We start from the raw sequence: 24,583 nt of genomic DNA, 5'->3' as shown, positions 1-24,583 counted from the left end.
CCCTCCTTGCTCTCTTGTCCTCCCTTCCCTCAGCCAGCCTGGGGCTAGCAGATAAGTTCTGGATGCTTCCAGAAGGAAGCAGAACCCGGCATCTGGCTAGGCTGAGCCTGCCTGGAGGGTCCCCTACTTGTGTCTGGAGAACACATTTAAAAGTTTGAATTCAAAATTGATTTTGAAGGGCCCTAATCTCTGATCCCCTGGCGCTCACGGTGTGTCTGCAGCTCCTGCCAGACTCTCGTTTTCTGGTTCAGCGCGTTGGTGCTCACGTCCCTGATGCTGTGAAATTGAGACTCGTCTGAGAGTCCGTGCCCTCCTCCTCCTCTGCGGAGATTGCAGGCCCCTTGGGAGCCCTGTTTCATTAGATGGGTGACGTGGGCTTTGCGGGTTCCCAGGGAGCAGCTGAGTTGCTGTCTGGGGAACACAGCTTCCAGACACTTCCCTGCTGATTTCCTACAGCTGTGTGGCTCCAAGCAGCATCCTGTCGAGGGACCTGGGGGCTTGCTCCAGCAGCCCAGGACAGGATAGGGTTTGGTGGAAGCTACAGATGGGAAAGGCTTGTGCCTGGGGTTCTTCTGTAGTAACCTTCAGGGGTTTTTTCTTCCCCCTGGCCCTCAGAGGCTCAGACTTGGCTGGGAGGAGGGAGGGAGTCACATCCCTAAGGGGAGGCTCGGTCTGTGCCGAGGAAGAGGGGTGTCTAGGTACGAAGCACAAAGGGGAAGCCTGAGCTGCTGAGGTTACACAGATGACTGAACTTTGGGGCTCTCCCTCTACCCGCTGAGGGTTGAAATGGTGTATTTATGTGCAAGGGGACATTCAGAGGGGGGACTTCATTCCTCATGGGTCTGCAGGGGTTGAAGAAGAGGATTGCTGCCCCTTGATATAAGGGGTAGAGGGGCTTATATTTACAAAAGAGCTGTCAGTTGGAGCCCTGGGCTGGACCTCTCATAATTCCAGATTGAGGATGGTAGGACCTAGACACTGCCACGGTTTGACCTGCTTTGGTAGAGACACCGAAATGTAGATGCCTAGCGATGTGTGGCATGGGCCAGCAACAAGCCAGACTGAGGTTCCCATCTCCAGGAAGCCTGCTGTCTGCATCAGCCCCCTCTGGCCAGGAGATTCTTACCAATAATATTCGGATAGATTCTGCTCAGTTTCTTTGTTCATTAACTGAACTGATAGTTAAGAAGTGATTTTTATAGGGTTAAGTGCTGGAGACACAGTGGTGAATAAGACAGGACTCCCAATATAGGCCCTCAGGGCGCTTTCATTCTTACGAGAAAGACTGATCATTCATTGTCTTAAGTACAATCACACACACACACACACACACAAACAAAAAACCTAAAACAATTATAAATTATGTTTACAAACTTAGAAGGAAATGACCAGGGAGTCATATCACTAAAGAAATAAGGTGATCAAGGAAAGCCTCTCTGAGGAGATGACATTTAAGCTGAAGCCCAAGGATGAGAAGGAGCCAGCCACACGAAGAGGCAGAGAAGGGTGTTCTGGGAACAGGGTGGGGTGGGGTGGAGTGGTGAGGAAACAGCATGTGCAAAGGCCCTGAGGCAGGAGGGAGATCTGGAATGTGGCTGGTGCACACTATGGGAGGTGGAGGCAGGGGCCAGACTTCATGAGGATATCATAAGCTTGTTGAAGAGGGTGGATGTTATTCTCAGCCCACTGGAAGTTATGGAAGGGTTTCAAGCTGAGCAGTGACCTGACCTACTTTGTTCTGAAAGATTTCTGTAGCTGCTGTGTGGAGAATGGATTGTAGACAGTAGACATGAGAGGCTGGTAGGGAGCTATGCTGATAGCGTGGCAAAAGATGATGGTGGCTCCGGAAATGGAAAGGGGAGGCAGTCTGGGAAGTGGGAGTCAGCAGTCGGGAGTGAGGATGACGGAAGGCCTGAGGTGACTCTGAGTCTCTGGCCTGAGCATCTGGGTGGGTGATGGTATTAGCGTGATGAGAGGAAGCCTGGGGTATGGGTCAAGGGGCCAGGTTTCAGAGAGGAGAGGTCGAGTCCTGTTTTGGACCTGTTGCTTTTGAGGTATGGCTGGGACCTTACAGAAACAATCAGAGAGCTGGGAGAGCAGGCCTGCACTCATCCTGTAGACAACTGGGCAGTTAACTGAAGTGTCATTCCCCGTGACAGTCTCCAAAGAGCACTTGCAGCTTCTGACGTCTCTGAGTCCCCACCCCCACCCCCGCCCCGAAGATCAGCAGAGAACCGTGTGTCTCTGGGGAGCTGCTTCCATTTGCACCTGCTCCAGGGCATCATTCGGGCCCCTGCGTGGTCTAGACTAGGTCTCCGAAAGCCCTCACCAGCCACCAGGCTGTGCTGGGTTTGGCTTCCCTCAACAGTGAGAGCCTGTGAGATGTGCGTAGAGACAGCTCAGCCCCTTCACCTCCAGACACTCGAAGGTCACGGCAGGGCCAGGCTTTAGGACACACCATTCCTAAGGAGGTTTCATCCCCTAAAACCTGCTGCAGAAATACACCCTCATAGGAAATGGCTCCTCGGGAGGGCGCTGGGGCCCAGAGGCCTGACCTGCCTTGATGTACCCTGCAAGATGTGTTTAGAACTTTCTTCTTTTGGCAGCAACCAGATTGAGTCCAAGCAGAACTTCACTTTCCCCAATGCTTAGGAAAATCATGATGCCATACCGTCAGATCAAGGAGCTAGAGCAGGAAAGGGCTGGGGTCAGCAGTCTGGGTCCCAGGCCCCCTCACTTAGCCACTCCTAGGCTTGCCATGGGGCAGGTTGTATGATTTCTCTGACCTCCTGGTCATCACAAAGACGAGCGTTAATGAATGTAAAGCACTCGGCACAGAGTAGGCAGTAAAGGCTATCATCCCGCTGTTGAACGTAACTGTAGCAGTTGCAGGTACACGGGGACAGCATTGCATGGTGCTCCCACCAGCCCTACTGTGATGGGCTATGGACACAGGAAGGGACTTCACACTTTAGAGAAGGCAATTATTGCTGGACCTCCTTTCAGTTTCTCACCCTGAGTTGGGCCCTGTTCTAGGTGCCCCCTACTTCCCTCGTTCACACACCAGCCCCTGGCTGTTGATTGAGGTCCCCCCCCCCGCCCCCAGCAACTGGGTTCTGAGTCTGAAGCCCCCCGGTCCTCCTCTCACAGCTCAGCCCACTGCCCTGAGGACATATGAGGACATGTGCCGTCTCAGGGCTTCTTTGTCCCTCTCAAGGCTGCAATGCAGGCATCTTACATCTGCCACTACACAGCCCTTCTGGTCCCTGTCCCCCTTCTGGCCCCACCTCTAAGCCCTTCCAAGGTCCCACAGCAGCTATAGCTTATAGCTCCTTTGGAACCACCAATGGAGCAGAAGTGGCCTGTGGCTCACCGGAGCATAGGGACTGTGCCCTGCCATCATTTCTCCTGTTCTCAACCCAGGTCCTGCTCTAGGAGTGCTGCTGGCCCCCACCCTGGGATCATCCTGGCATCTAGGCCACAGAGGGGGACCCAGATGCTGCCCCAGTAACCGTTCCCCAACCAGTCTGTGCAGAGAAGCCATGGGCCGTGGGCTGGGTGAGAATCTGAAGTCCCAGAGTTGGCCAGGAGAGGAGGGTTCAGTCCCTGCCCCGCAGCCTCCTAGATGTTTGATCTTGGGTAAGGACTTGAACCATCCTAGGCCTCTGCTTCCTCATCTGTTGAATGGGGGTCATCATTAGGACGTCAGAGTGAATCTGAGGATTCCCTGAGATCTCGGGTATAGTGAGTACAGAGTAAATGGTGGGTTTTATGGAGAAGCCTCCAAAGTCTTTGTTGAGGCGTGTCCATCTCAGTTCTTTATTTTTTTTCTTGGAGGTGGAATGTATATGCAGTAAGAGGTGCAAGTCTCAAATGTTCAGTCCAACAAGCTTCTGCATTTATGTGCACCCCTTTAAACACCACCCAGATCAAGACCAGGACATTTCCAGTTCTTCAGCGGGCTTCCTCAAACCTTCTGCCCCATGATAACATATGCCATTATTCTGACATCTCACCACAGACTGGTTTTGCCTGTTTGGGTAATGCATAGAGATAGAATTATACCGTACATAGCTTTTGTGTCTGGCTGGCTTTTTTCATTCAGCATCATGCTGTCCGATTCTCCATGTTGCTGTGTACCCGTGATCCATCTTCTTCATGGCTGTGTGGTATTCCACTGTGTGAGTGCACTGCAGTGTGTTATCCATTTTGCTGTCGTTAATGGGCATTTGTGGTGTTTGCAGGTTGGGGCCCTTGTGAAGAAAACTGCCCTGGATGTCCTTGTACATCGCCTCTGGTGGGCATATGCTGTCATTTCTGGTGGGGGAATACCTAGGAAGAGAATTATTGGATTGTAAGACATAGATCATTTTTCTTAGCTGATATTTTAGAAAGATTTATTTATTTGCCAGAGAGAGAGAGAATGAGAGAACATACAAGCAGGGGGGAGCAGCAGGCAGAGAGAGAAACAGATTCTCCACTGAGCAGGGAGCCTGATGGGGGACTTGATCCCAGGACCCTGGGATCATGACCTGACCCGAAGGCAGACACTTAATCGACTGAGCCACTCAGATGTCCCTTAGCTGATTTTTTTAGGCCACTATATCCGTGTGCTTCATGTCCATACATTGTACATTTTGTCCACTAATTTAACCCTCAGAATAATTCTTTAAAGTGGGCTGTCCTCATTTAGCAGGTAGGGAAAGCGAGGCAGAGCTGAGAAGCAATGGAGCCAGAATTCAAGTCAAACCCTTCTCTCTGCAGGGCCCCCCGTCTTTGTGTCTCTACCACCTGCCTCTACACCAGCCCCTTTGAGGGGCAGTGCCAGGGCAAAAGGGACCAGTCCTCCAGTGAGTTGGCCACCGTTCCAGCATCCCTCCCCTGGCCCAGTGGGGAGTTGGAGGCCACGGGAACCTGACTTCTTTCCCTCTTCTCACGCAATGAGCACGCCACCTGCAAAGGGGTGCACGAAGGTGTGGTAATGAATGTGCTCTAGGTGGCTGTAGCCACGCGTTTCAACAGTTGTTCTCGTTGGCTTTTGATTCCAAATGAGTAGGAAATGCTATTAGTTCAGGCCTCGCCTGCCGCATGGCAAGGCCCTGGGATAGGAGTGCAGTGAGACGAGAAATTGTGGAGATAAAACTGGTGTGAAATGGAGGCCTTCTCACAAGGCTGGATGTGTCCGTGCGAAATGAAGTTACTTCTGAGAAAACGAGATTTAAAGAGATTCTGCGGAATTAGATTACACTTTCAAATTTCCTTATTAAACAGGACTGATGCTGTAGAGGGGCCACTGGCTGGCTCTGTTTGGGACCCTCCTCTGCCCTCTCAGGCCCAGGTGTGGGCCCACGTGGACACAAGCACCTTGCAGCTTGGCCGTGACCCAGATCCCCAAAGACCGCAGACCCCGCCCCACCTGCAGCAGCTGGAGCAGGTGCAGAGCATGGGACTGCCTTTCTGGAGAATCCCCAGCACTGCCCTGGGTCCTGTGTGGGTAAAACCCAAGGGCTCCCACTCTTCCATTTCCTTGGGAAGGTAGTGTTGAGAACTGGGCCTCTTCCTCATGGGTTTTGCTAAAATCAGAGCTCAATTTCAAGAGACCATCTACTTTTTGGAAATGTTGTGTTTTTTGTTTTGTTTTGTTTTGTTTTTTAAAGATTTTGTTTATTTATTTGACAGACAGAGATCACAAGTCCGCAGAGAGGCAGGCAGAGAGAGAGGGAGAAGCAGGCTCCCCGCTGAGCAGAGAGCCCGATATGGGGCTTGATCCCAGGACCCTGAGATCATGACCTGAGCCAAAGGCAAAGGCTTAACCCACTGAGCCACCCAGGTGCCCGGAAATGTTGTGTTTTAAAAGACAGTGAAGGTGCTGTGACCACTTGTGCGTAGGTGTGTATAATACCTGAGCACGCCCATCATGCGTGTGCGCAGATGCAGGGGTGTGTGTGAGCAGCTGCTAGACGCCAGCGTTGTGCCAGGCTGCGGGATGAAACCGTCGTGGGGAGAGTCGGCACAGTCCCACCTTTCGTGGAGCTGGCGTACGTGCATGTGTTTACGTGTCTGCACACGAGCACCCGTGTGCTGCTGTGCATGTTTGCAGGCGTGTCCTGAGTCTCTGTCGCTCTTTGTTTTAATGCCTCCTGCCTGGGGTCCACAAGCACCTCAAGAGGTTCATAGCACACAGTCTGAGAGCATAGCCAACGAGGCTAGGGCTTGGACCCGGGATTCAAATCCCAGCACTGTCCCATTCTACCCATGTGTCCCCTGACAGGTTGGAACCGTTCTTGGGCCTCAGTTTTCTCATTGATAAAATGGGAATAACAAGCCCCAGGGGAGCCCAGCTTCTGCCCCAGGTGGCCAAGCTGCGGTGTGTGGAGACAGGTTTAGAAGCACCACTGAGACACATACAGAGATGACGAGAGCTGCCAAGGGAACACCCCCCTGTGGGCCCCCAGGGGGCCTGCGCTGAGCTGCCATAGTGACCCCTTCCCACCTGCTTGCCCATCAGCCAGGCAGCGCTGCTTCCTCTTACACACGTCTGCCGCGACCACAGGACTGCTCTTCGGGTGATGCTGGACTCGAGCCGGTGCCTATGTGACTTTAACCAGGGTCACACATTCAAATCCGTGTATTTGCTTCGAAGTTTGTGATCATCACTATTTTAGGGGCCTGAGATGGAGCTGTGACTCAGGTCATCCCTTCCCCTGCGCCAGATGAAGTGACACTGATCAGAGCTAACCTTTGACTGCCGGGTCCCGTCAGTCCTATATTCTTCGCAGAGACTGGCTCCCTGATTCCTGAGATGCGGACTGTTTTCATACTCATTGGACGATAAAGAAAACTGAAGTACAGAGGAATTAAAGTCACACCGTCAGAAGCGTCACAACCCCAAACTGAAGGGTACTCTGTCACTGGCCTGGACTCTTCAAAAATGCTAGTGTCTTGAAACACAAAGAGAGGCTTGGGAATTCTTCCACATTTAAACAGACTAAACTTGACAAGCGAAAGCGAGGCAGGATCCAGAATGTTAGTTTGCCATAAAGGGTATTTTATTATTGGGGGAATTGGTCAGATCTGAATGAAGTCCGCAAGTAATAGTGTTAGATCAAGGATAATTTCCTGGTTGTGTTAATTGTATTGTGGCTACGTGAGAGAATGTCCTTGCTTTTAGGAAAAACACATCAAAGTATTTAGGAGTGTGAGCCTTCCTGTCTGAACCCAACTTGCGAATGAGTCAGGGGAAAACATCATAGGTAGCTGTATAGAGAAGGATAAAGCAAATATGGTAAAATGTTCCTATTTAGGGAATCTAGGCAAAAGGTGGACAGGAATTCTTTCTATTTTGCAACTTCTCTGAAGGCTTGAAATTGTGTCAAGATAAAAAGTTGAAGGAAACAAGGGTCGGAACAGGGGGAGGGCATCCCGGGACGCATATTAAGAATACTCCCCAGTTTTCGTGTCCGTTCCCCCTGGAAGCCAGATTCTGCTGAGCCTTAGTATGTGTGACCTTGCTCTGTCCTCGCCACCATCTTTTTGGCTCCCCATTTCACAGAAGCCAAGTCAGAAAGATGGGGGATTTGCACCAGGCCCTCGAGCTCCTTGGGACAGCGCTCAGGCTGGAAAGTAGGCTCTCTGACTTCCAGCGCTGTGCCCTGCACCTCACAGCCACTGCTGACTCTTGACTTTGGGTGGTAGGTGGGATGGGAGGGCAAGGCATTTCTTCCTGGAGCCGTGGTGGAGGGAAGGTGCTGGGATAGATGCAGGTTGGAGAGGGATATTATTCTAGGATTCTACAGGGACCAGATCCCGCAGTGCCAAGCAGGACAAGCTAGCATGTGGGAGGGGGGGGTCTCTGATGCCAGCTGGAGTTGCCAGCAGTGGCCGCAGTGGCGCAGGGCATACCTGTGAGTGACCCAGGGCTGGGTGGGGTGGGCTTTGGCGAGTGGAGGACTGGCTTTGGAGGAGCTTGTGGGAGGTAGCAGGAGTGCTCCCCAGCTGGGCTAAGCCTGCTGTCCAAGCTGGAGGGAGGCATCAGGGGGACTGGGAGCCGGTGGGCTTGGCAGTTTGGAGAAGTTCACATACCTGATATGGGGGCGGGGGCAGCTTGGCCTGGGATAGCTGGGCAGGGATTACTGAGGACTTACTTGAGTCTGACGTTGCAGACCCCTGGGGGATCCAAGTGAAGAGAAGGGCTTCTCTCCTGGCTGGAGAGGGGGTACAGGAAGAGCTGAATGACCTCTGGCAGTCCCTCCTGGTCACTGGGACTGTCTGGCTTTTCCCCAGATTAAAGAGCCGAGGGTAAGTGTCTGGCAGCCGATGAGTCAGACCCGGAGGCTGCCTCCTCCTCCTATCAGCCTGCCTGGCATAGAGGCGGGCTGGGGTTTGGCCTGCCTCCCCTCGAATCGCATCCCCCCCACTCCCTGAGATGTAGGGGTAACACATGGGCTTTGTGAACTGGTTTATTTTGCTGGGTCCCGCGTGTGTCTGAGCGTGTGCCCATGCGTGCGGGCAGGCTCAAACATCAACCATTGTAAAATATCAGTGTTTTCATGGGTGAGTAGTAATTACTGGGTAATGCTTTAAAACCTTTCCTGAAGGAGCGCAAAGCTGTTTTTTTTCTAAAGTCAGGAGTACATTAAAAGGATTACCATGTAGATTTGATTTTTAGATAACACTAAAATGGATCCCAAATGGACTTCAGCAAAGGGATGCTATCTCCTTAATGGAAAGTGCATGGCCCGAGGCTCAGCTCCCAGAGCCAGGCAGGGGAGGGAGGGAGGGAAGAGGTGTCTGCAGGGCTGACTGGCGGGCTGGGTGGGGGTTGGGGAGGCAGGGTGGTGAGGGCAAGCCTTGACCCTCTGGGGAACATCTCACTCCATTTGGGGAACAGAAGAAATGCCCCCTTTAAACCTCCTTGCCTTTTCAGGAGTGTTTTCAGGTCTCCTGAACTAGCCCTGTGAAAGAGCAAACACAGTGTGGGTTCTCAGTAAAGAAGGAAGGAGTGAGTCAGACTTCTCCCAGGACCTCAGTCTTTCTAGGCAGAGAAAGCCCAAGGTCCCCATATGTTCTGGGAGCTCCTTAGCCAGGCTGGAGTTCTGTGTGTCGGTGGACATCAGACACTATTTGGCAGAAGCCTTGTGGCTTCTTAAGTTCTCCAGGGCCCAGGAAACAGAGTTCCCAGGCCTTATGGAGCCCTGCCATGGGCCAGAGCCAGCCCAAGCATGGGCAAGACGCAGAGGACCTGGGCTGGCTTGTGGCTTTGCTCCTCATAGCCTTTCTGGGTCCTGTCGGTTTCAGGCCCAGCTAGTGCTACAGATCACAGCTCGGCGGGCTCTGCGGCTGGGCGTGCTGGGGCCTCAGCTCTAAAGGACAGCCTGTCTAGGAGCCATGCCAGACCTCTCTTGGGGAGGAGGGCTCAAGCTGTTGCCTGTCCAGGTACGTAAGGGGAAAACCAGCCTTGGCGGGGCTATCCTAGAGACCCGGCCTGAGATTTTGCAAGCTGGTGAGTGTGTACTTATAGCTGTGCTGGCTGGGTATTCCCTCCACAGGACCCAGGGACAGTCGTTCCAAAGACCTCCTCACATCCAGCTCTCTCTACCCCTCCCCCATTTTCCCTCACCCTGTAGGTCTGGCCTTGGAAGGAACCCTTCAGAGCTCCCTTAGCTCTCAGGGCTGCCTGCTCCCCAGCTGGCTCCCTCGGCCTCCTCAGAGGTCTGTGACCAGACTGGACCCTGGCAGAGGAGACACAGGCAGGCCTCAGGACATAGTCATCCTCAGCCTCATCACTCTCAGACCAATTAACCTTTAGAGCTGCATTAAGGAAATTAGGCGGCAGGCATCCCAGCTAACAGGCCCTGCAGGGACTGGAGGAAGGAGGAAGGAGAGTCCACTGCCAGTCAGTGCGGCGTCCCCTCTGCTGTCACCTGTCCTGCTCCCGGGCCCTAGAAGGCCTCCCAAGAGAGGTCTGAAGAGGCAGCAAAGCACAGCAGCAGGGAGGACCCCCGGAGCCTGTTGGGTGATGAGTGGCTTATACTAGACCTTGCCTTCAGACCAGTGCCTCAGTTTCCCCACCATTCCTTGGAGCATTTGCCTGGAAGAGCTCGGAGAGCCCTTCTGGCCTGACATCTGTGGATTCTAAGGCTGAGGCCTCTTGGAGGCTGCTTCTCTTCTCAAGTCTGAGGAAGGGTCAGACACCAGGAAGAGGGAAGGGGAAGGAAGCCGCTCCAACTCTGGGCCGAGGGCAGTGGGTGGAGGCAGGGATAGGAGGATAAGAGGGATACCAGGGAGAGGGAACTGAACCCAGGTACCCTAGAGAGTGCTGGAGTCCCTTGGAGAGGACAGGGCCAGGAGGAGGGCAGACTTCATGGGCTTGGTGGAGAGCTAGGGAGGCAGGAAAGGGTGGGCTCTTCCCTCCAGAGGGGACTCCTCTGTGCTCCTGAGCCTTGGTCAGGGAAGGCGCACCCCCACCCCCACTGTCTTCATGAGGGGTTCTCAGGCAGCTCCTACAGGTGCCCCACACCCGCCCCAGTCCTGGGTCTCGACTCTGAGACTCCCTGCATTTCACTCCAATCAGTCTTCACCACAGTCATGCCTCAGGGCTCCGTGTTGGATGTCCAGACTCAGGATGACCTCTGTCCCCACCTTCTCCTTGCTGTTGCTCCCTGTGGTCACTGCTTATGCCCCCATGGCTTGGGGCTAGGAGTCTGAGTCTCTGTGCACACGCACGCACATGCCTACACGCTAGGCCTATGTGCATGGGGTGTGCGTGAGTGCACATTACCTGCTGAGAGCTCAGCTTCTCCTTCCAGTAAACTCCATGCTGAAATTCCTAGCTTTTGTAGTTTTTCTTGTATGTTGAGAGGCATGCATGGGCCCTGGGGGTGGGGTGGGGGGAACCCCGTGGTTCAGAGACTGTGTCCTGGTGGGTGGAGCAAGGGTTCAGAGACTCAGAACCTCCCCAGCCTCAGGCCAGGGCAGGTGGGAAGTTTGAATCTAGCTGGAAGAATTGCTGAGGAGAGCCCAGAGGAGGCCAGGCTCTGCTGTCTCCCTGCTCACTCTGCAGGGACCCCCAGGGCTCCTGCTCCCCACTGGGAGTGTCGTGGGGTGATACCACCACAGTTCCACAGGAGTGAACCAAGAGTCTGTAGGCTGATTGAGGGCGAAAGGGTCCCAGGTGCAAGTCTTGAGGTAGCCAAAAGATCTGGGAGTCGCAGTGGACCCAAGTCCACTGTGAGATTCAGTTCTTAGGGCTGCCGGAAGAGCCAGGCAGATGGGGCTGCATGAGGAGAGTTCAGGCCTCCTGGCAAGCAGACGGCGCAGGAGGCTGTGGCCAGATGGGGACAAATAGCTCGGGGGCTAGGCCTTGCGCCCACATGTGTGCTGTACAGCCAAGCTGATGTGGGGCTCCGCAGGCTGCCTGCAGCTTCTGAAGGGGCCTCTGCAGGCGGGAGGAACAGCCTGTGCCGTGTGGCTCAAAGGACAGGACCCCCGGGGCCAGGGTCGGGCGGTGGGAGGCTTGCTGGGGAACAAGTGAGGACTGGGAGCCCCCACCCTGGAGAGGGCAACAGGGAGAACTAGTGGGCTCCCATTCCTCGAGGGGATGGGCCCGAGCCCTGGAGCCACAGTCAATACCGTGTCGGTCCGTCTGTTGTCCACCCATCCACAGGCGTGCCCATGCTCTCCGTCCAGCCCAAAGGCAAGCAGAAGGGCTGTGCGGGCTGCAACCGCAAGATCAAGGACCGCTACCTGCTGAAGGCACTGGACAAGTACTGGCATGAGGACTGCCTCAAGTGTGCCTGCTGTGACTGCCGCCTGGGCGAGGTGGGCTCCACCCTCTACACCAAGGCCAACCTCATTCTGTGCCGGCGCGACTACCTGAGGTGCGCCTCCCGCCGGCCCCGGCCCCCCACCCCAACCCCAGGCCCAGCGTGGCTCTGCCCCTGCTTCTGGACCCAGGCCCTGAGTGCTCATTCCTGATCATCCTTGCCCAGCCCTGTTCCCCGAGATGTCCACAGAGGCCCAAAGACAGAGCCACACCGTCAGCTGCTTGGCTCAGCGCCCAGCACAGGGCCTGAGCCAGCCTTCGAGACCAGGGGACATCTGAGATAAGTTTCCCAAGGGTACCAGCCTGGCTTTGCCTGTCTTTGTCAGGTGCTTCTGACCCACCCTGTCCCTGGAATGTGGGAGGAGACACCTCAGAGGCCTTCCAGGACCAGGTGGTCAAGCTCTGACTTCCCTGGGCCCCTCCTGCCTGATGAAGTCTTCTTGCCTCCTCTTCCCCGTGCCCAGCGGGCCCTGGCATTAGACACCTGGGTGCCTGGGGCATCTGGCAGGTAGCCAGACCCTGGGAGAAGGACCACTGATGTTGGAGCTTAAAGACCTGGGTTTGAACTAGCTCCGAACCCTCTAGCTTCTGACCTTCTCCAAGCAGCAGTTTGTCCCTCGGAGAATAGTTAATTATCAAGACAAAAGCTTCCCCAGCTCGCATTCCGTGGAGCTCTAACCCGCCCTCCCCCCACAACCTAGATCCTATTCCCTGGGGCTGTCTCCCCCAATTAACCCTCCCTTAGGCCATTTATGACATCAGCAAGGCTGGAAGGAGGCCACAAAGTGGGGGCCTTGGCTGAGACCCAGCATCTACATTTGGCTGGGTGGACGAGGCAGGGCCTTGCGAGGAAGGAAGGCCCATTGCATTAATTAACAGGTCAGGCAAGGGCTTCGTGGGGGGCCTCCCACTGCTCAGGTCTGGGCCATGGTAGCGGGCAGGGTTATCAGCAGGCTTACTTTCGGGAAGAGCCTAGGGTTTACCTGCCTGCACATTTTCTTTCAACTTCTGCCTTCAGCCAGAAGTTTTTTAAGTATCGCAATAATCTAGGACCTGTGTAACTCAGTGCTCCTTGCTGGGCTGGAGGAAAGGGCTGAGGCCAGGAGGAGGGGCTAAGGAAGAATATTTCTGGGGACTCCCCCCTCGATGACCTCCAAGTTGGAAGATTTCAGACAGCCCCTGGGGACTGGACATCCCAGGTTGAGGAGAATTGGCATACCAACCCAGCGGTCCCCGGGGACCTGGGTGGGAGAGGCCACAGTGTAGGATGGACTCCTCAGCAGAGTCTAAGCATCCACACGCATTCTGAGCCCTGACACCTACTGGAGCTGAAGGTATTGTTTCTGGGCTCTGGCAGAGGCCAAGGAATGACTTTGGGGCCAGGTAGGTCAGTGGGCTGGGGTAGGGGTAGGGCTTCCTGGGGCAGGTCCTCCCCAGAGAGGCCTCTCTGAAGGCTGTCCCCCTGCAGCCACTGGGGGCAGTGAGGCCCCCCCTTGGCAGGCAGATGTTGTGGCCCAGTCTTTGTCTGCCTTAATCTGAGCCACCAGGCAGCTCAGGCTGATGAACAATGGAGCCAAGCTAGAGCAGCAGGCGCCTGGGTTTGCGCTGGACAAATCAGGGATTAGGGGGTCTCTCGCCTGCCTCTCAGCCCTCTTGCCTCACTTGGGACTTGCTCAGCCAGTGTGCAGAAAAGAAGCAAAGAGGAGCCTGGGTGGGGGCTTCAGCCATTGGAATACCCTGCCTGAGACTGGCCTATATGGGGAGAAAGTGAGCACCCCCATCCCAGAGCTCTGCAACCAGCAGCTAGGAGGAGGGAGGGAATGCCTGTGTGAAAGAGGCCTTGGGCCAGATGGCCTTGGAACTTTCTTTGGGCATTTGTCCTATTTTAGAAGCATCTTTGAGCAGGATCACCTAGTCTAGAACCCCCTTTTGAAAAAGGTTATGCTGAGATGTAGGAAGAGGAAAAAGGGATTTAGGCAAGTCACCCAGTGAATTGGTTGCTGAAAAAGACCACCCCACAGGGCTGTTGTCAAATTAAATGAGTTGATCTCAGTACAGCCCTCAGAACACGGCCTGGCACGTGGCAAACACACTCAGTAGAGGCATTCACTAAGTGGTCCAGGACTGAGAACTTAACCGAAGTTTCCACAACAAGCCTGCAAAGAATGCTCTTCAGTCTCCGTTTTATAGTCAAAATAAAGGAGGCTCAGAGAGACCTAGGACCTGCCTGAGGGCCAGTGGACTGCCCCTGAGTTCATGCTTGTGTGACTCGAGTCCTTGCTCATGGCCCAGCCCAGTGTTCTTCCACTGGCCCTAGGTCCCAGTAGTCCAGCCCCAGTGGGAGCCTAGGAGGGGGATCTTGTCAGCCCAGCCCAGAGAAGGACAGTGTCACCCAACTCCTGAGCCCCTGCACTGCTCTCCATGGGTGGCTGAACTGATTTCTCTGAAGCCCAATCTCTTAGCAGAATCCAGAGGCTGCCCTCTGTGTTCCTTCCCCCTTGCCTAGGCCCACCTGCCAAGCACCCAGGAGTAGGGACCCGCAGGGCCCCTGGTAGAGCCCGCTCCTCTGCCCCCCAACCCTGACCAGCCCCTGAGCCCTCTGCACCCTACACCTGGCAGGCTTTTTGGCACCACGGGCAACTGCGCTGCCTGCAGCAAGCTGATCCCAGCCTTCGAGATGGTGATGCGGGCCCGGGACAATGTGTATCACCTCGACTGTTTCGCTTGCCAGCTCTGCAACCAGAGGTGAGTGCGTACCTAGAGCAGACCCCAGCTACCGCCTGCGGGGCCAGCGCACTGCCGGCGCGTACGTGCAAACATGCACGGGCTCAGATGTCGTGTGGTCGTGAGCATGCATGTGCATATGTGTGTTTCGTGTATGCCTGATCCCCATAGCCGGATGTGTGCCCTCTGGCACTGTTGTGTATGTGTTTGGAGGGCCCATGTCTGTGTGGGTGTGATGGGTCACGCATGCACGTGCTTACTGTGTATGAACACCGTGTCACGCGCGTGTGTGGATTTTTAAACGTGCATGTACAGGACAGGCATGAGTGTGCTGTGTGCACATGACAAAGGAGTATGAACACACACATATTCAAATGTTCATGTGCCAGGGGTCTACCGGGCCATACGTATGTGCATGTTTCTACATTTCAGTGAGGAGTTCCTGTGCCTGGAAGGGAATGCCCTGATGGGAACAGCTACTCACTCCTGTGAGTCTGGGTCCAGCCCAGCCACTTTCTAACCCTTACACCATGTCCCAGACCCGTGGGAGGCCCCAGGGACCTAAGGGGCCCGGAACCTCTCAGCCCTCTCTGGGGGCTTAACACTGGAAGACAAGCCATTTTCTCAGGGGCTCCTCCAAGTGTTCCCAGAGGATGAGGTCCAGAGGGACCTGTAGGGAAGGCCTAGGGGGATGGTGGGGGCGGGGGCAGGAGGGGAGCTCAGACAGACCTGCGGCTAAGAGGGCTTGGTGAAGTTGCAGTGCCACCTGGTGGTGGGATTGGGATCTTCTGGGACTGAGCCTGTGACCCAGGGGTCTGGCTGAAGGCCTAGCCACCCTGGGGACATCTTTGGGGAAAGAGCCTAATCCTCCCATACTGTAGAAGAACAGAGGGGTGGGGGGTGCAGGCGGGTAGCAAAGCAAGGCCTTCTCTGGGTGGGAGGGAAAATGGTAGGACAGGGTCACCTTCTGGAAGGATGCTCCAGGAAAACTACAGATTCTGTTCAAAGGAAGAGTTTCACGGAGTTATCCTCTTAAGTTGGGAAAAAGAGCAGAAGGATAGAAAAATCAACCATTTTACCCCTTCCTCCTCCCCCATTTCTAACTCTCTCCACCTGTCTCCTCTCTTCAATCTTTTTCTGTTTCTTTGTCCTTCTCTCTCTTTCTCCCTCTCCGGGACTGGGGTAGGATATTCCTAGAGCTTCCCACCAACCCCACCCCTCCAGGGAAGACCCAACTATGGCCCAGACTTGTCCATCTGTCTGTCCTACACCCCAGACTACAGGGCCTGGATGAGGACTGGGCTGACCCAGGGTGATTGACCGGGTTGGTTATGAGACCTTTAAGGGATCCCTTCTGGAAAGTTGAAGGAACGAAACTCTCCAGGACCTCAGTTCTCACATGTCTACCTCCTGGGCTGGGCTGGGGCCTGTCTGGAGCCCCCACCATCCACTGGGACCCCTCCCATGGCCTCTCTCTCCTGCTTGGATTTTCCAGATTTTGTGTGGGAGACAAATTCTTCCTGAAGAACAACATGATCTTGTGTCAGATGGACTATGAGGAGGGACAGCTCAATGGCACCTTTGAATCCCAGGTTCAGTAATGCCCAGCGCCTGGCCTCCAGGCCCATCTGTCCGTCTGCCTGTCTGCCCGTCTGCCCGTCTGCCCACCTGCCTGGCCGGCCAGCCACTCTCCTGCCGATTAGAACTCCTCCGTCCTCGATGGGAGGGACGGCCCTTCCTCTGCTGCCCGTCTGTGTGTGACCCCTCCTGGGGCCAGGCTGGGCCTGTACAGTCTGTCTTCTGTATATAAATGGGAACATTTATTTTATGAGAAATGTAATGCGATTTTATTACTGGCGTGGATTAAACTTATGAATGTTTCCGGGGAGGTTACTGTGCGTTGATCACCTGACTAATACAGACCTGGGGGTCCCTCTCCTCTGCTTGGGAGTGGAACAGGGCCCTCCCCTGGGCTCCCTAAAGCTGGGCACAGAACAGGACCCAGGGCTCCAGTGTGTGCTATTGATGGGCCGGGCAGGGGAGCTCCAGGTGGGCTTTAGGGGGTAGAAGCTGGGGGGAAGGGGACAAGTCCACATATCCCACAGCCAGAGGTGGGACGAGGAGTGTCCTCCCCTCCTCCTGGAAGAGCCTATACCCTGGCCCCCAAGATAAAGAGACGCAAGGTGAAACCCTCCCTTCCCTGGGTTCCTGTGTCACCTCCCACCACTGAGACCCCCAGCCAGGAACCCAGCCTTGACTTGTTCTCATAGTAAGACCCTGAATCCCGAGCCTTCTACTTTGAGAATACCTTTCACAAACCCCTCTTCCATTTCAGGGTGATGGACAGTCTTTGCTGTCTCCTCCCTGTAGCTTGGGCCTGTCCTGGGGCCCGACTTTCTGCACTCCTGGGTGACCAAGAACAATCTTGTTGGCCTGTATTCAACCCACGCAGGCTAGAGGCTTTCATTCATTCATTCAGCAAACCTTATTCTACTCTGTCTCATCCCCGTGCTGTAAGCACCAGCCATGCGGATGAATCATGGATCAGACACAGTCCCTGCTCTTGAGAAGGAGGGAGAAAGCCAGGAAAGCAAGCGGAGTCCAGCACAGTGAGGACGAACCCCACGGGGAAACCTGGGACGGGCCAGTGGCCTTCCGCGGACCACGACCACTTGCGACAACCGCGGAGAGTCAGAGACAGCCCATCCAGTGGACACACGCAGTCAGACAGATGTGCATGCTGGCAGGCAGGAGACATGGACACACAAGCGGACGGGTGTGTAGGCAGAAGTAGGCGGGGACAGCCATCCAGCCAGATACCCAGGGCGTTTTCCATGCCCTGCCGGGCAATGAATGGTATGACAAATAGGGACTGCTTGGATCCAAAGCCTGGATGGGGAAGGCTGTGTGGACAGACTTCCCCCCCCCACCCCCGTCAGGCCACTTGCTCCTCCTTCTCCGGGGACTGTTCTCACCCTGGACTTGGCCCAGAGCCCAGGGCGGATGGAGCCTGCTCGCTGCTTCCAGCTCTACCTACTCATGGATGGGGAACTGCGTGTCACCCTGCCCCAGGCCTGCTCCTCTGCTGAGAGTGACGTGGGAGCATGGCTGGGCCTTTCGGGCCCTGGGAGCAGCTTCCTCCCCACATGGTGGTTTTATGGTCAGTGGCCCAATCCGTGGGCAGGGATCACTAGGATCCTGCCAAGGATCTTGGCGCAGGGGTTCTCATCTGTGGCGTGTCCCCCTCTTATGACAGAGAAGAGTGGCAAAGAGCCAGGTGGCCTGGCTGCAGTGGGGTTTTTGTGTGATGTGTCTGATGTGACTCTGGAACTGGGGAGCTGTGTGTGGCCGTGTGAGATGGGGACCGAGTCGGAGTGCGTGAATTTGAGGACTGGAGTCTGTAGTGAGGAATTTCCTCCCTCAGCTTGGAAAAGCGAATCATTTCCCTGATTGGTAGCAGAACTCCTTACCCTGTGCCAGACCCTCCCCGGGCCCTCAGGTCAAGGAGGGCTGTGCCCACCCCTGGGCCCCCAATTCCTAACTTCAGAGTTTACTGCAGATGAAGTTGTAACACAAGTTAATTACATGGTTATCGAGAGATAACGGAGCCACTCGAATGCCGTTTCTGGGCAATTACAATTGTTTCCAACAGAGTTCCCATATTGCAGCCATGAAATAACATGTCGTTTTGCAGTAATTATGTAATTAACTTGTCTCACCGCTCTAGGTTGCACAACAATTAATTCACTCACAATGAGATAGACTCCGCATCAGGCAGCCGGCCTCTGGAAGCCCCTGAGAGCAGAGCCGGCCTTCTAGGAGGACCCCAGCCCTCCTCTGTCCACCGCAGACCCTGCTGGGGGTCTTCCCCAGTTCAGCATGTGGTGGAACATGCCAGATCCAACACCAGGGCCCCGATTAAGCCTGTATCATGGTCCCCGTCCAGGACGGGGGCTGATCTGTTTCCCAGGGCAGCCACGAGGCAGAGATCTATACTGTGAAGTGCTATGCTTACGAGAGCTGGGGTCACCATGCCAGATGTCCTGACCTGCTGAGTGGGAGACCCTTCACCCAGAAAGTCCCACAGCGGTCCACAGGTGCCTCCAAGAAGAGACCACATGGGCCTTGTGGACATGTGGCTGGTGTGGAACCAAAATGAGGGCAGGGGAGCACAGAGGAGGCCAGGGCCTTCCTGTAGCAGGCAGCGGGGCCAGGCTGCTGTGGCTGCTTGGCGCCAGCAATTATGCACCTGGGGAGTACCCCAGGGGCTCCCAAGAAGAGCCTGACACGGTGGCGGTTCAGTGAAGGGCATGAGTGGCCCTGACCTGGTTCTCCTTGGGGATGCAGCCCCACGGAAGATGAGGGTAGGGGGAGACAGGAAGCATCAAGCATGGATAGCTGGAGGCTGCAGCAGCTTGAGCCTCAGCCCAGGCCACGTGGGTGGTGGCATTGTGCACGGACAGGCATCATATGGTAGCCAGGCATGGTCCTCTTGTCCTCCAGCCAGCCTGCGGGACCCCATCTTTCCTCCCTGTGTTCCTTGGTGGCCTATGTCAGAGATACCCTAATGAGGGGCCTGGGACCCATGGACTATGGCACCTGCTGATGCCCTGCTCCTTGGCCTGAAGCTGAACCAGGTAGTCCCATGTTTGGAAAAAAGTTCAGTTCTAATCTTGACAGTGCTGCATGGCCCATCATGAAATCTCTCTTCTCCCAGGCCTTGCCCCAGAAACTGCGCCCCACATCATGAGATACACAAGAGCCAAGGCAGAACCCATGTGAAATTCCTACCTAGGAAGTCTCATCTTTGAGACGCTTGCTTTTCTCCCTTAAAGCAGTCAGTGATCGTCACAGCCCAGCTGACTATGTCTGGCATGGGGTGCTCCCAGCACCGCCCATCTAGGGTCGCTGGCACCAAGTGAGGGTAGATTCAGGACAGAGGGTGTACTGCAAAAAAAAAAAAAAAAAAAAAAGAGGGTGTACTGCAACTGTGCATTACCTTTAAAATTATAGCTGCCAAAAATGAATGACTAAAGATGGGCTGCTGTGAAGATCTGTTAGTCTAGAAAAATACTTGGTCAAGCCTGGTTTAATCATGATAAAATCATCAGATGAAAATCATCAGAGAAAATCATCAGAAAAAATACACACACACACACACACACACACAGAGCTTAAGAATGCTAGATGATCAGAAGCCTCTGGACAAGCCTCACCCCTGCACCTGGGATTCGTACTGCCGTGTTTCAACAAGAGCAGGAGTCTCTTGCCCCCCAGATGGCCAGATCTCTGAGACTTCCTAGAGTCAAGTAGACTACCAATTGATAGCTCTTGAGCTCCGTCCAGTTGCTGCCATATTTGTCACCCAGCGATAGCCCCTCTTATCAGTTGGCCTGCCCCCAACCTAGCAGCACCTCTGAGCTCCCACCTGCTCCTGCAGCCATGCTGAGCTCCCCTGAGGCTCCACTGGTCTCCACTCTGGGCTGGGGTTGGTGCTTAAGTGAGTTTCACATCACACTTCTTTCTGTGGTTTCTGCTTTTCACCACCTGCACCTGTTTCATGGGACAGGCAACCTCCCTTGCTGGCACTTGCCTCCAGACCCTCTCCTGGGGCTCAGGGCCAGACCCAGGAAGGGGAATGCAGGTGCTGCTGCTCAGGACATCCATCATGGCATGGGGCAGAGCAAAGGGAGCTTTATTATGCAACTGCTGTAGCAGGAAGAGAAATAGGCTGGGGCCAGGTTTGAGGGAGGAAGGAAATCTGCAGCTCAGAGAGAGAAATGAGCTTTTAAAGCCTGTTTCCTATGGAGGAAAATAGAGCTGGATTCAAATATTTTGGACTCTCCCAAATGATTTTTATTTCAGGGCAGCAGCCTTCCCCTTTATGAAACACGGTGAAAATTCTGTGCTGCTCCCCCCAATATGAGTTTCTTCCTCTCTAGATCCCCAGGCTGCACACCTATGCAAGGTTTCCCGTGGGTGCCTCATGGACCTCAGTTCTCTGAGCTTACATGCTCCCAGCACAACACAACAGCCCAGTCCCCAGACTATCCCAGCGGCACTGAGTGTTGTAGACCTTGTGGCGTTTGCAGGAAAAGCGTGAGCCCCTCAGGGGCTCAGGAGCCTTTTGGCTGCTGGTGGCACTGGGTTGGGGTCTCTGCTTCTTTGGTCCTCTGCCTTCTCCAGGGGTATAACTAGATTCTGGAGAGGAGCTGGTCCAGGGGCTCCTGCCTGGGGCTTGATTTATTCTCTTACCTCCTGGGTCTGCTCTGTGAGCAGAGTCAGGGAGCCCCCAGGAAACCCCCTGGGGTTTCCTACAGTTCTGGCAAGTGCAGTTTTGTCTCTCAGAGTCTGAAGGTGCTGGGTGAGAGAGGCAGGAACGTTCCTGGCACACCTGTTGTTGTAACAGGTCTCCCGGCTGCCCTTGGGGAATATGGGGCTCTCCCCACAGGGGGTCTGAGGGCTCTCTGGAATGACCCAGGATCCCCGCCTCCTGCCTCTCTCCCAATGGGCCTGCACAGCTTAGGGATCAGAGATGGCGCGCTTCCCTGAGACAGAGGAATGGAGAGAGAGAGATGAAAGAGAGTAAAAGAGGAGGGAAGGAAGGAAGGAAAGGGGAGACAGAGACAGATGGGAAGAGATGAGACAGGCCAAGAGAACAGGGGGAGAAAATGGGCAATAGGTCTGGGAAGAATCTAACTGTGGGAGGCGTGGGGTGAGGACAGCTGTGGCAGGGAAGGGCAGCATGGCATGGCGGTGACTTGTGATCAGGAGCCACATTACATGGGTTCAGACCTGTCACTCCTCTGCGTGGCAGCTGCCCAGCCTCCAGCAGCTCACTTCACACCCATCTTACAGAGGAGGGGTTCCCTCATCTTTACAAGGGGTATATGGTAAGACCTACTCGAGATTACCCGGAGCCGAGCTTCAGAGGATTCATCACGTGCATGGCACCTGTCCTAATGGAGCCGGCTCACGGTGAATGCCGGAATGTGTAGCTGCTGCTGGAGCATAGGCTTGACCCAACCAGCACTAGGTCTGCCGATTCTGAGGCCCGAGGCCCTCCTGCAGGAGGCCTGAGCTCCCCACGGCAGCCACTTGCCTTCCCCCCAAGTAAGCTGCTCTCTGGAAGGGGCCCTGCACCCTGGGACTGTGGGGGAGATCAGCCCAGCAGACCAACAGAACAGGCTTTCCTAAATAAAAACACACTCAGCCCCTTCCAACTGCTTGGGAACTTCATTAGGAAGGTGAGATGATTATCCGCATCCCCATTTTATAGCTCAAGAAACTGAAGCTCTAAGCATCATTCTTTGAAGTCATAGAACTTCGTCTGAACTTGGGCCCGATCTGACTCCAGATTGCAGTCGGGGAATTCCCATGTGAAATGGACCCCTAGAGACTGCCCGTGCACAGGAGTGGGCCTGGGAGGGCACAGGTAGATGATGCCCGTGACAAAGCCCCTAGAAGCCCCACCTTGTCTCCGTTTCTCTCTAGGGCCTACCCCCCCAGCAGAGAACATGATCCTTGTGTAAGAGATAGAGAGACAAGAGAGGAAGAGTAAGTGACTGGGGCGCATCTCTCCCACATTGCACACCCTGCCTGAGCCTGTCCATGGGGCGAGGGGTTTCAGATGATGTCATCAGAGCAGTGTGGGCCGGAACAGGGATCTGACCCGGTAGCTCGGCCAGTCCCTGGGCTGGAGTTTTATTTGTGAGGCAGGCCCCAGAGCACTCAGTCCGCCAGGAAGCCAACCTGCCACATGGCAGCTGTGGTGGTGGGTGCAGAGGAATGGAAATCCTGTTGGATAAGGCAGGCAGGGTCCTTCTCCGTGTGAGCTTTACAGTCTAGGAGGGGAGACCCATGATAAACAAAGAAATAGATCAATAACAAGCTAAAGATAGCACGGAGAGATGGGAAAGAGACCTGCTTTATATGGAATGGGCAAGAATGATCTTTTCTTGCTCACCTTTAGAGTAACCGTCTTCTCTAATGGGCTCTCTTTGGGGAAATTGAGGTCCGGACAGGAAGCGATGGACAGGGGCACACTGAGACCAGCCTGGGTTGGGGGCTTGACCTTTTCTGGCCTTCAGCGCAACCCAGAGTGGAGTCTCCCGCATCCTGAGACCTTCATTCTCCAGGGATCCCACTTGGGCACACAGTGCACAGAGGAGGGAAAGGGCTGCTCAGCCCTGACGTCGGCTCAGTGCTCCTCTCCCTTTGTTTTCCAGGTTAACAAGAAATACTATTCCTTAAAATACCAGCACATTGGGCTTGGGTTCTTGGCTGCCATCGCTAGTCTCCCTGCCCCATGATGCCACTAACTTGGGATATGTTGGCTGGGCCCATGGTTTTGGAGGATTGCAACCCGATTATTCTGAATGCTGGGAGTTACTGCCCTCTGCAGAAAATGCGCCAAGAACACACTTTCTCTGCAGGCTCTGCATGACCAGTTTTCCAGGAAAAAAGAGATTTGCTATAAAAGCAGGAATTGGCAATGCCCAGAGGGCCAAGGGACAATGGGGTTGGCATGACCAGTCCTCCTTCCCCGTTCTCCAGACTCACTGCCTTCAGCCTGCTGGCCTGTTCTGAGGGGAGAGGTACACCAGGCTTAGGCTCAGCCCTGCTACTGGGCCTTCCTGCTTCCAGGGATCCAGAGGGAAGCCAAGGCAAGTGGGTTTCTCATGGCCCTGCAGCCCAGAGCTGAGATGTGGCATCCCCTGTCTGCTGCCAACAGCATGTACCATGCATGAGGTGCCCCCTGGAGGAAGGCTCCTGCGATACTTCCCAACTTTACCCTGGGCTCTCATGCAAGGCTGGGGATTTCCAGAACACAGCTGACAGGAGAGCCCCTTGCTTCTAGGCTGGGGACAACAGGCCATCATTCACTCCTAGCCTCATAGTGAAGGAGTGGAGGCACTTTGCCCATGGCAGGTTTGGGTGGGCACTGGTTCCACGGGACTCAGGAGACCCTGGACACCTTCTCTAAGTTCCCACGGGCTGGCTGCTCCTCGGCCTGAGACCCAGCTGGCCCACGCCTGTCCTTTACTCCCTCCCCTGCACCTGCCTACTTATTTGGGGCCTATTTGGAAGCTAATCCCTGCATTCATTATGTGACCCTTCCTCCTGTCCCTCTGCTTTCATTAGAGACAAGAGAGCCAATTACCAACCCCTCAGAGGCCCTACCACAGGCCATTTTAGAGTTGACACAGCTCTTTAAATGATTTAAAAATCCTATTTCCCTGCAATGAAATGGGCTACTCTTCCTTCCCTATTAAAACTAATTACTATGCACTTCCCATCCAAAGAGGGACCCTGCTCCTTGTCTTCCCCAGACAGTGGCTCCTCACAGAATCCTTTCCAGGTGGCTGGGAAGGAAGGAGGTGGAGGCATCCGAGGCTCTTCTCCCTCCAGCCAGACGTCCCAGTGAGTTCAGGAAGGCTCAAGCTGGACTTGCACATGTCCAGTGGAAGGGGGAACTAGGTCACAGGCACAGAGCTCTCGGGAGCTCTCCGTGGTCCTGAAGTTTTTGAGCCGGAGCTTTTGGCCTCATGTTGAGATGCACAGAGTGAAAGGGGTGGTGGAGAGCACCTCCAAGTATTAGACGTGGGCTACGCCTGCAACAGCAGCACAGAAGCTCATCATCTCCAGAAGCAGCTTGATTCTATAAAGGAAGGCCCCTGCTCGGGCCCCTCTGGCTCCAAGAAATGATGTCAACAGGGACCTTCACTGTGACCCTTGTATTTCCTTCTGCCCCCTGTCTGGGCCCTACAGGGTGGAAAAGCCAAACTTAAAAAAAAAAAAAAGACTATCTACAAAGGGGTGGTCTTAATTTTAGCATCTATGTAAGCTTTCCTTTCAAGAATATAATATTATTTTACAATTTAGCCATTATATTTATTTTAGATCACATAGGGGGATCCCCTAATATTTTTTAACTTGGGGCCTCTAACTTGAGATCCAGACTTCATCTGGTTCTGTTCATCAGGGGCTTTGCTACATGTTAGAGGTCACTCCCCTTCCCACATTCTGGGACCC

The 24,583-nt window shown here is 54.6% G+C and overlaps 1 protein-coding gene and 1 long non-coding RNA gene across 2 annotated transcripts; one reads left to right on the top strand and one right to left on the bottom strand.

Moving 5' to 3' along the window:
• Positions 1 to 3,791: 3,791 nt before the first annotated feature.
• On the bottom strand, positions 3,792 to 6,841 carry LOC309840437. Its single transcript, XR_014298601.1, has 2 exons — positions 6,494 to 6,841; positions 3,792 to 4,332 (listed from the first exon to the last, which is right to left on the bottom strand). It is a non-coding gene; the product is annotated as an uncharacterized lncRNA (long non-coding RNA).
• Positions 6,842 to 11,642: 4,801 nt separating this feature from the next.
• Positions 11,643 to 16,434, top strand: LMO1 (LIM domain only 1). Its single transcript, XM_082684280.1, has 3 exons — positions 11,643 to 11,879; positions 14,444 to 14,569; positions 16,044 to 16,434. The coding sequence occupies exons 1-3, from the start codon at positions 11,674 to 11,676 to the stop codon at positions 16,147 to 16,149; spliced, it is 438 nt and encodes a 145-aa protein (XP_082540406.1). The 5' UTR covers positions 11,643 to 11,673; the 3' UTR covers positions 16,150 to 16,434.
• The last annotated feature ends 8,149 nt before the right edge of the window (positions 16,435 to 24,583 follow it).

This window comes from Mustela nivalis (assembly GCF_964662115.1).
Source record: "Mustela nivalis genome assembly, chromosome: 9".
Taxonomy (NCBI): domain Eukaryota; kingdom Metazoa; phylum Chordata; class Mammalia; order Carnivora; family Mustelidae; genus Mustela; species Mustela nivalis.
Note: the sequence above shows the minus strand (reverse complement) of the source record. Positions and strands in the feature narration are given on the sequence as shown.

What these genes read in the sequence shown, in the direction of transcription:
- LMO1 (XM_082684280.1), top strand. Translation starts at nt 11,674, where the DNA reads ATGCTCTCCGTCCAGCCCAAAGGCAAGCAGAAGGGCTGTGCGGGCTGC. An exon ending in TGCCGGCGCGACTACCTGAG is followed by an intron (nt 11,880 to 14,443) that starts GTGCGCCTCCCG and finishes TACACCTGGCAG; the next exon opens with GCTTTTTGGCACCACGGGCA. An exon ending in TGCCAGCTCTGCAACCAGAG is followed by an intron (nt 14,570 to 16,043) that starts GTGAGTGCGTAC and finishes TGGATTTTCCAG; the next exon opens with ATTTTGTGTGGGAGACAAAT.